Genomic DNA, 11,061 nt, shown 5'->3' with positions numbered 1-11,061 from the left:
TCGTGGTCGCTGTCACCCAACTTCCCATCGATTCCTAGGTCGCCGATTAGGTCGTCCCCTGTAGCCAGTACCAGGTCGAGCAGCACTTTGCCTCTCATTGGCCCATAGACTTCTTGAGTCAGGCAGAGGTCATCCACGCACAAGAGAAAGCTTTGCAACCACTCAGATTTAGCCTTATGTTCAACCTGAAAAGGTCATGGAGGAGTTTGTGACCATTTGACCTTGTCATCCCTTGGGGCACTCTGGTGAACAGATGTTCCTCCGGATCCTGGTGAGCACCACTGATAAACTTATAGGTGGCTACCAGATTACCCCTGAGCCTGCGCTTTTCCAGGCTGAAGAGTCCCATGGCTCTCAGCCTCTCATCATAACATCTGTTATCCTGACCCCTGTTCACACGTGTGGCTCTCCTCTGCACTCTCTCAAGTTTCTTCACATCCTTTTTGAATTCTGGAGCCCAAAACTGGATGCAGTACTCCAGCTGTGGCCTCACCAAGGCCGAGTACAACAGGAGAATGACGTCCCAGGATTTGCTCGAGAAGCATCTATGGATGCAAGCCAGCGTTTTGCTCACTTTACTAGTCGCAGCATCATATTGAAGGCTCATTTTCATCTTGTGGTCAATCATGACCCCCAAGTCCCTTTCATCCATAATGCTAATCTGTGTAGCACTGCCAAGCCTATAAGCATGCCGCAGGTTTTTCCTCCCAAGGTGGAAAACCCTGAAATGTTCGGTGTTAAACACCATCGGGTTCTTATCCACCCAATTTCTGAGCCTGTCAACGTCTGCCTGGATCACCCTTCTGTCCTCAGGTGTGGATGCTTTACCCCAGAGTTTGGTGTCATCGGCAAACTTGGCCAGTACACTTTTGACACCAATAGCTACATCATTAATGAAGATGTTGACTAGTGTAGGCCCTAGGACAGAGCCTTGAGGGACCCCACTGGTCACAGGACACCACCATGATTGACTCCTATCAATCACCACCCTCTGGGTCCTACCATGGAGCCAATTCCCCAGCCAGTGGATCATGGTGGGGCCAACGCCGCAGTTAGCCAGTTTTGCCAATAGGTGATTGTGGGATACCAGATCAAAGACATTTTTAAAGTCGAGATAAATGACATCAATCTCTTTTCCCTTGTCCAGGTGATAGGTCACCTGGTCATAAAAGGAAATGAGATTGGTCAAGCAAGACCTACCCACAACAAACCTGTGCTGGCTATCCCTCAGGATGTTGCCATCAGCCAGTGTGTTAAGGATGGCCTCTTTGATGATCTTTTCCAAGACCTTTCCTGGGAAACAAGTCAGGCTGATGGGCCTGTAGTTTGCTGTGTCCACTTTCCTCCCTTTCTTGAAGATAGGCACCACATTGGCCTTCTTCCAGACCTCGGGCACTTCACCAAAGTACCAGGAGTTCTCCAAGATCCGTGCCAGGGGCTGGGCTAAGATGCTTACCAGCTCCTTGAGTACCCTGGGGTGTAAACTGTCAGGGCTGGCTGACTTGAAGGTATCTAGCCTCTCAAGGTGTTCCTTCACGAGGTTAGCATTGATGGAGGGTAAGGATCTCCCTCACCCAGGCCTCCCTGTCCCATAATGGGTAGGGGTGTCTATGGGACTGGTAGAAAACTGACACAAAGTACCCATTTAGCAAGTTTGCTTTTTCCTGAGCGTTGGTTGTCAATTGTCCCATCTGGTTTAGCAGGGGTCCAATGTTGCTCTTGCTTTTCCTCCGACTCCCCACATATCTAAAAAAGGACTTTTTATTGTCCTTGATATTTGTAGCTAACTGGAGTTCCATCACAGCCTTGGCTTTCCTGGTTTGCTCCCTGCAGGTCTGGACCAGTGCACAGTATTTCTACTTGATGGTGGATCCAGTCGTCCATCCTTTGTAGGTTTTTTAAGGTCCATTGATCAGTGAGAAGTTTGCTTCTGATAAATCAGGCAGGGTTGTGGGGTTGTTTAAAACCCAAGAGCTGAGGGGTTGGGATTATTTTTCTTAAGGTCTGATCTTTGTTAAGTATAGGATGTAGTTGTTTGATGATTCTTCTAATTGGTTCCAATGGGAGGCCACCAGATGTATGCAGTCACGGGGGAGTTTATTGTTTTTTGTACTGTAGCATGTTACTGTGGAGTATTGTGTAACTTTTTCAAAGATACCTTCTATTTGTCTACTGGCATATCCTTGATGTATGAAGGCAGATTTTAGGCTAGCCAGGGGGACATTGTGATTGCTCACTTCGTCATGGATCATTTTCTGTTGTTCTGATTAGTACCCCAAAAGCCCTTCCCCAAAGCTTCTGGAAGGCAGTACTCCCTTAAACAGGTCCCACCTTTCCAATCCTACTCTCTGGGTGAGTCTACACGAGACATTTACTGTGCAGTAGACTAATTAGCTGCATAGTAAATGCCTCAGCATTTACATGTGTGTCCCTTTTAGGCTGGAGTAAACTAATTTACTTCATAGCAGGATAGTAGCTGTAAAAAACTCTGCAGAAGCACATGTGTAGACACTGGAGGGGCTGACTTGTTCATTTTCATGAATGATTACAAAACTGATATGAAAATGGACTATAAATGTACTTCAGTGTGGGTGCTGCCTGCTAGCTAGCCCTGCACTGGGGCACTCTCATGCCCCAGTCAGCCCCTTGGCAGCACATTGAGCCACGGGGGAGCAGCCCCAGGCTGGCAGGCTGACTCCCGGGTGCCCGCTAGAGCTGGGGCTACTTCACCCTGGCTCAATGGGCTGCAATCCTGGGTGCACGTGCAGATGCATGCCCGGCAGCAATAAGCTCTGGAGTGATAATCTTATAGTTGCACATCAGTAGGCACATGTAGATGCTCCTTCTATGTGCCAAACCCAGAAATGAGACAATGAAGCCATACTGAGAACTCCTCATTGTTGGATTTGGAATGTTTGGAGCATATAGATACTGGTTGCTTAATACTAAGTATGGTAATGTGCCCTATGTGTTCTGCAAAAGCAGTACACGTCTCTCTATGGTGGATTTCAAGGCTATATGGAACTCTGTTTTTGTCAAACTGGTAGTTAAACGAAATGTAAAATGTAATGCTAATGAGAATTTTAGACTGTTACTTCTAAATTAAAGATAACTCTGCTATCATTATAACCATGACCTCTGACACTGTAAGTCAGTTTACCCTTGATCTCTGCTTCCTGTGGAATTTATTTTGATGTGTAACAATACTTATCAATCAAACTGCTTTCATTGAAGCTTACAGCATGATATTGAATAGTTTTTCAGAGCATGGAGAGAGAAAAATTGCCACAAGAAATTTGGGTTGTCCTGCACTTGAGGTGTATCACCACTGGTACTCTGAGCTTAGTCTGCTAAGAAGAGTCTTCTGGATCACCCCACCCTCTGCCATATTTGCTTTGACCCAGTGACTTGAAATTTGCGGTTATAAGTAATGCGGCAATCTATTAGAAATGAACACTCTGTGCATGTGAAAGTGGCGGAGGGGAGATCTACAGAAACTGGGAAAAGGTGGGGATTGCAAAGAAAGAATAATAGTACAAAAGTTATGTTGGAAACATCAGTGATTTTCCTGGACAGTATTTATTGTTTCTCTAATAACTGATTTTATCTTTTGATTTTTACTTCTGCTTAATACATTAAATCCTCTGTGCATAGATTTCATAGACACTAGGGCTGGACAGTAAAGAAGTTTTTCCTTATGTCCAGTCTAAAACAGTCTTCTAGCAGTGTGTTTTATCTGGAAAAAATAGTAGTTCCACCTAAAGGAATCCTAGAAAAAGTAGAAACTTGGTGTAGTACTAGGGAAGAGTGTAAGTGTTGTTCTGGAGGTTTGTATTCTTCACTATCTTTGCTCTGAGCCGCACTTGTACTCTAGTTGTAGCAGGCTCACCTTTCAGAGTTTGGGTTGAGTCCCAGGCGTGAGATCCTGCTGTCTGGATTGGTGGAGCCCATCCACCAATCAAGAGGCAGCAAGAGAAATAAAGTTACGTTCCTTGCCTGAGGGGAGGAGGAGAAGAGCTCCCTCGGACCTGATTGAAGACTGTAAACTGTCAGGTCTAGAAGACTTCAGGGGTGGAGCCCTGGAGCATATAAAAGGAGCTGTGTGCCCAGCGTGAGGGGCAAAATGTGGTGCGGAGCCAAAAAAAGCTGGGGAGCTCTCCCCCAACGGGCAATAGGCCCAAGGCTCCTGAAGCTGCCACTGGAGGAGCAGCCTTGGGAGCAGTGCAAGACTGCTCAGGCTGTTGATGGCACACGGACTGTGCACACAGACCCGGCCCTGGGGGAAGTGTGAGACTCCTTGGGCCCATCATGGTATGCAGTTTGGTGTGCAGAGCCCAGACTTTGGGAGCCGTAAGTGGCATCTGGAGCCTGCAACACCAGCAGGGCCAGTGGACCACACAGTGCATGGGGCAGCGCATGGGACAAGGGCTTGGGGCTGCAGTGAGGCAGCTCACACCCCATCTCCTGGCAAGCAGCCACGTCCCATGGTGTGCAGGGTGGTGCATGGGCCCGAGCCTTGGGAGCTAGAGAGCAGCAGAGGCTGCTTGAGTTAGCCATCGGCCATGAAGATGGACAGCTAGAGCCTGACGGGCCCAGCCTGTGCTAAAAGAGCCCTCAGTGCTGAGGCAGGTCACGGGGAAATAGTAGTGCTGCCTGCCTCCCAGTTCTGCTCCAGTACAGTTGTAGTTAAACTCAGGCAGGGTTCTCTCAGACATGTCCTGAAGACCAGCCTTGGGACTGCTGCGAGAGCACTCGGGCTCTTGACGGCACACAGTAAGGAAGGACCACCCCCACCCCATGCAGCTTGGAGCCCTAGGCATGTGCCTAGTTTGCCTATGCATTAATCAGGCCCTACCCAATACACTCCCAAGAATTTGCTGGACTTTCTGTGCACTGTAGCATTTCCCTCCCTACAAATGTCATGGTAATTAAAGCCCCCCATGAGAACCAGGTTCTGCAATTTGGAAGCTTCTGTTGCTTGTTTAAAGAAGGCCTCATCCATTCTTCCTTCTGGATTGCTGGCCAGCAGCAGGCACCCACCATGACATCCCCCTGCTGCTCTCTCTTCTGACCTTTCAATAGGCTTTCAGAGGCTTTCAATAGGCCTACCTCCCAGTTCTGTTTCAGTATAGTTGCAGTTAAACCCAGGCAGGGTTCTCTCAGACATGTCCTGCACATGGTATTCCCAGTTGCTGAGCAATCGGTGTAATAGGAAATTAGAAAACTCAGAGTCTAGGAGGTCCAAGTTCTCTGTCATAAGGTCCCAGCCTTCTGGCTCCTCAGAGGCCTCAGTTCTCAATTGCTTGCAGGCTCAAAGGCTCTGGGAGAGACCGCCAGCCCATTCTTTTAAATAGAAAGTCACGTTTCAAACTATCAACATTTCTGCAAAACAGAACGATGTTTGTCTACCCCCCTCTAAACAGGAGCTTCAGGTACTCTGAAAAAAATCAGCCCCAAAGCTTTTCTTGATGACACTCCTTCAAAAACATTATCGGTATTTGGACCAAGTCTCTAACTCAGTGAAATAAAATATAGATAATCCCTGGTATCAGTACAATGGTATAACTGTAGAAATGGTACTTTTACAAAGATGTACTGCACACAATGAATAAATGTAAAAATATTTTATTCAATTGTTTCTGTTCTTAAATTAACAAATTAACAAAATAAGGATTTTCAACTTCCATCAGTCTTAAATAATATATCAGTGCAATGTTTTGCATATTCACCTGAGATAACATACTGCTACACCACTGAGACAGAGTTGTCTCCAGGGGTGGCTGTGAAGTAGCCTTATCCTTAATGACTTCCAAATGTAATAATTAGCATTAGTCAGTCCTCAAGGCCCCAGTTCAGAAAAGCAGTTCACTATATGCTTAACTAAGCCTGTTCATAAACCACATTGACTTTAGTATGTAGTTAAAGCTAACCAGATTAAAAAGTGCATTCTTGAATAGAAGTGCTTTTCTGAATTGGGCTCCTTTGTTTATACTAAACAAATACATGATTAGCCAAAATCTTAAATATAGCTGCCAAAATAGCACCGGGCAGCTATTTAGAAAGTAGTGGCCCACATAGTATGTTTACATGCAGTTCACAGGAAATATCAGGTAAATATTGCATAGCTCTGTATTATCCAGTGAATAAACTTACAAAAGATAATCATAAATCTAATACCTAATATTGGGTGCCTATACATGTGCTTGGGAGTGGACAGAGGGCAATTTAATGAAAGCAGTTCCTGGAGAGCTGCTCTAATTAAAATGTAACAACATCATATGTATTAATCCCCCCTCATGTTTACAAATGGCCACAGGATGCTTTAACTAAAGCTTATTCAATGAATCTTAGTTAAAACACCCCAGTGGCTATTTTTAAACCCACAGGGGCTTATAGATGTGATGCTGCGACAATGCTTGAGCATTCTAATTCAAACACACAACAGACTTGATTAAGCTAATCTCCAATTAGATCATGCAGAGCATGTGTATAGCACCCAATGATTTCTTACATAGTAGTAAAAATTATAAATATGTCGGTGTTTCTTGGATTTCATTATAAATAATCGTTGATAGAAATAGTTAAATATTAATAAATAGATTTATATAACAACTGAATAATAATAATAATAGACAAAACCTAGTCATTAACATTTACATCCTCTTGGATTTTGCCTCCTTCTTCTTTCTGAACGACCGGTTGGGGAGTCCAGTTTTTGTAAGAGGGGGGAAAGTTCATTAATAGCCTTGCGCTGGATTTTCAAATCACTCGTCTGTAATAATTAAAAAAAAAAACAGTTCAGGAAAAACAATACTGTAAACTAATTTTCAGGCTCCATGGTCTATGGTGTTGTAAGGTCATTCCATTGTAAAGCAAAGTAAAACTTCCTGAAGAAACGTAGTCTACTATTCTGTCACTCTCTTCCCATAAAGAGAAGCAATCTTTCCATGAATTTTGTTTGTCAGTTTCCAATTATTTTATGACGTGCTACAAATCAACGGTATTCCATGCAATAGAGCTGCTGTGTAACATATGCTATATTGGTGATAATTTCTCAGTTATACAATACTGAAGAGAATAAACTGATGCAACTGATGATAATTAAGTTCATCTGGTCTTAACTGTACATCTGAGGTGTCATTTCAGAGGTTGTTTCTTAAGCCTTCCTGAGATATGACCATAAACTACTTACAATTTCCTCAAACCAGTTGAGGACACAAATAACTGACAAATAGCATGAACTAAGGTTAAAACTACTAATCTGAATGGCTTTTTATTTTCATTAATTCATTTTTAGATTGTTAAAATGCATCAGTTGGGCTATTTTATGAGCACGTCCTTAAATATTTTAAAAACACAAACACAAAAATGTAATTAAAAATCTACCCTGAAACATATCCTTAATTGACCTTCCCTTCTGTCATCCCACTCAAGCAAGAACCTTAGCCTGTAGGCTTGGAGTAAATCTGTAGTGGTTTTTTTGCATAAAAAGGGGGATGAATGCCAGAGGGAGAGCACCTTCTAGTGAAACATTTTGTCCTTAATGAAGAAAAGAGGTGGAGTTAACAGGAGAAAAAGTCCTATGCTTACCGGAAGTTTCGCCAACTCCATTATGTCATTTATCTTTTTGTAATCATTAGCAAGATTGCTTTTCTTGGCAAGCAGATACTCATGTACATTTCTGATGTGGGCTTTACTTGTGTCGATGCTCTCAAACATTTTCAGATACAAGGAAATAATGTGGCTAAATAAGATTCTTCTTTCATTTACCTGTTAGGAAAAGAAAAAGGAAATGGGTTTATGAACTTCCATCAAAAGAGAACTGCTGAAAACAAAAATGCAGGCCACCAGCTTTGGGAGACAGATTGCTCTAGGTATTTGTATGCTCTCCTTCTAAACCATCCACTAGTACTGCTTTTGGAGAAAGATCCAGTTGTTTTGTAGGCATGGTGGGATTAGGCCAGCCAAGAAACTACAAACCTTTCTCAATTTTTAGAGGGAGGCCAGTGGACTAGATGGACCATTGGTTTAATCTAATATGGCTGTTTTTATGTTCTTATGTCAAAGAGCACTCAGTGCAACCCAACACAAGATAATATACAGGATGGATTCAGCTTTCATTCTGAGTTGGCTGTGTTTTGAGCTGAGTTCATGATGTAAGCAAAAGTATCCTGAGAGCTGCCATAACTTGTATCAGCCAGCCATAACACTGGTATAGCCGTGCCCTCTGCAGTGACAGAAAGGTTGATGGACCAGTGGATCCCTGTGTCAGCTCTAAGCTACTGAATCACTTATAGAAGGGTGATTTTTTTCTTGTGGCTAGTTACTTCATGTTAGGAGCTGCATTGTATTACTAAAGCAATGCAAAGTAGGCGTACCATTGCACAAAATATGATCCTAAGAATATAAGCTTACCTCTGTCCAGCTTTTCAGCTTTTCTGTAAAAATGGGTCCGCCATCAGCTACATCTGAATTGCTTGAATTCTGCAACAGAGAATAAAAAGGTGCATAAGATCAACTGAAAAGCAAGCAGCACTTGCCAAAGTCAAGAGCAGGCATTGGCAATGTAACCCATGCATTAAGGATTTTCAGGTGGGATTTTTTTTTATCTTTGAGGAAGTATGTAACATATTCAAAAGCGTGTTAAGTCCCACTGGCTAATCTGCTACTTGTACTATAAAAACTTTTAGCCTATTTTACCATGGTTTACAAAACTAGTTGTTCCAGGTCTACTGTATCTCAAACATAGTAACATACAGAGCTTTAAAAGCTTGTTCTAGATTTTATAGAAATATCAATATTTTATCCAATCTGTTCAAATATAATTCATGCAATGCAGAATAAATAGTTTCTTGTGGGTCTTTTATGTTCTATAACATTATTACTATAAAAGAAGTGGGATAATGTAAAGGCTTAAACATACATTTCAAGTACCAGGCACTACTACCAATTTTGAGAGGCCCTAAGCACTTGAAACAAACTTGAATTTTATGTTCCTTAGGAAGGATAAAAATCTACTCCTTCTTAAGATTTGACTCTACAAAGCCACACTTAAAGTAATAAGAATCTAGCTAGCAAATGATAACGCTGAGTTTTACATAAAAACATTATTGCAATTAATCTCCAAGCACTTTGCAAATGTTACATATGCCTCACACCATTCTTCTGAGGGTATAACAGGAACTGTTGTACCCATGCTATAGATACATAAACAGAGGTAGTTAGGGACAGAGGTGAAAACAGTGATTGTGTTCCCCAGGCTCATGGGATTCTGCATCTCTCCAGCATTTACAAAAGTGAACTAAAATGTTCTGAGGAGAAATACGGAGAATTAAAGCTCTTATTCTGTGAGAAATCCAGCTCAAGTCAGTAAATAATCTGATTGGGTTTTAAGTGATCATAAAAGCCAATTAACACTGCTTACATGGTCTCTGTGAAAAGAGGTAATATTACAGAATGAAAGATCCCACAACAATCATGATAGCCTATGAAACAATGATTAAGGTAGAAATATTTCAAAGTTGCACCAGAATAGGCACTAGCAGTTCCTTCTCTGAGGAACCTAACAGAGGCAAAACCATCATGTCTTTGCTGAAGCCAAAGTAACTTTCTTTCTGTGTTGCTTTCAGTTCTCCTGTTTATATCACTAATTATGACAAATATCAATGTAAAACTAATGATGATTCAAAACATTATAACTTAACTATTATAAGATTTTTTTTCTTTTCAGATTGTTTCATTGAGCTCATTGCTGAGGGGAAGTTAGGAAATTGCTGAGAGAGATGCAAAATACTGCATTACCTTAATCACTTCAGTTAGAGGACCTTAGTTGTGTGAATAGTATAAGCCAAAGAAATGATCTAGCCTCTTAACTTTAATTAATGTAAAGACTAAGTAACTGGCAAATAAACCCTAATTTTACTCTATGTTGTTAAAGTACTATATTACATTACTTGACATAAACCCAGCTGTTTCAGTTATATTCAAAAGCATAAGCAGAAGAGAAAGAAGAATACATTATTAGAAAGTTATACTTACAAAGTCAATTTTCAGTTTGTCTATGTCACTCTGTACCTGGAAAGGTATTATGGTACTTTCCAAGCATCCAAGACAAGACAGGTGAACGGAGAGAAAGATGAAGAGGTAAGTTTGATAAGTCATTTCTCTGGAGACACTGAAGTAGAAAAGTTGAAACGATTCTTGGATATGTTATGAGACCTAAAAGCAATAAGCTAACTTTCTGTCAGCTCTTCTATTGGAAGAAAGCAGATTAGTGAACTTCATCTGCCTTGCTAGTTGTATTTATACCTGGCTGTTGAATATTTTTAACACGTCACCAAAAGAATTACATCTTTTTTCACAAGTTTCTGACAAGATGGTGTTAGATAGGAGGTGATGCTTAATGGTTTATTATTAGGTATGGTTTGTGGGATTTCAGTACTGACAAAGTTTCCTTTAAGTAACCAGTCTCCAGTATGAAAGTAGACAGCACTCAGTTACATGTCCAGCCCTACCTGGGATCCCTCGAAAGCATTTTCACTTGACTACAGCATGGCATCAGAAATTTCCCACATGCTTCATCAGCTTATCTAACGGTAGAGTTTAGGTGGCACGATACTGTTTAAATGAAGTGTTTGTGGTTGGGAACAAGCAGGAAGGGAAATTTTGGCACTTAGTTTTACAAAGTATATGCGCTCAGTGATAATATTCTTGCAAACTATGTGAAAATGAAGAAATCACATACTGTGGTTATGGGGTCAGTTTGACAGCTAAGGTGCTTGTGGTCTTCTCATAAAAGAGACTATTTTGATTAACAATGGACTCTTCAAAACTACTTCAAAAGTTTTAGATTATCGCTTAATGTTGCACATTGTGAAACAGAAATAGTCCTTGCTTTAAAACATGTTGCCATGCATGCTGTTTTCTGATCCTTCACCTCCAAATTCAGTTTAGACTCAATAATCCTAACAAACGTAAGTTACTTCTGATACCAATACAATTACATCTTTTTTAACTCTGGGTGCCAACAGAAGTGAAGCTCACCACCGTAACTCGTGGTTA

At 41.6% G+C, this 11,061-nt stretch overlaps 1 protein-coding gene across 1 annotated transcript; it reads right to left on the bottom strand.

Moving 5' to 3' along the window:
* Positions 1-5,609: 5,609 nt before the first annotated feature.
* IFNG (interferon gamma) lies at positions 5,610-10,597 on the bottom strand. The gene is made up of 4 exons (XM_019543258.1): positions 10,039-10,597; positions 8,416-8,484; positions 7,591-7,770; positions 5,610-6,772 (listed from the first exon to the last, which is right to left on the bottom strand). Exons 1-4 carry the CDS (start codon positions 10,159-10,161, stop codon positions 6,647-6,649), a joined length of 498 nt encoding a protein of 165 aa, XP_019398803.1. The 5' UTR covers positions 10,162-10,597; the 3' UTR covers positions 5,610-6,646.
* Between the last annotated feature and the right edge of the window lie 464 nt (positions 10,598-11,061).

Source organism: Crocodylus porosus, unplaced genomic scaffold (assembly GCF_001723895.1).
Source record: "Crocodylus porosus isolate Cpor-Errol unplaced genomic scaffold, CroPor_comp1, whole genome shotgun sequence".
Taxonomy (NCBI): domain Eukaryota; kingdom Metazoa; phylum Chordata; order Crocodylia; family Crocodylidae; genus Crocodylus; species Crocodylus porosus.
Note: the sequence above shows the minus strand (reverse complement) of the source record. Positions and strands in the feature narration are given on the sequence as shown.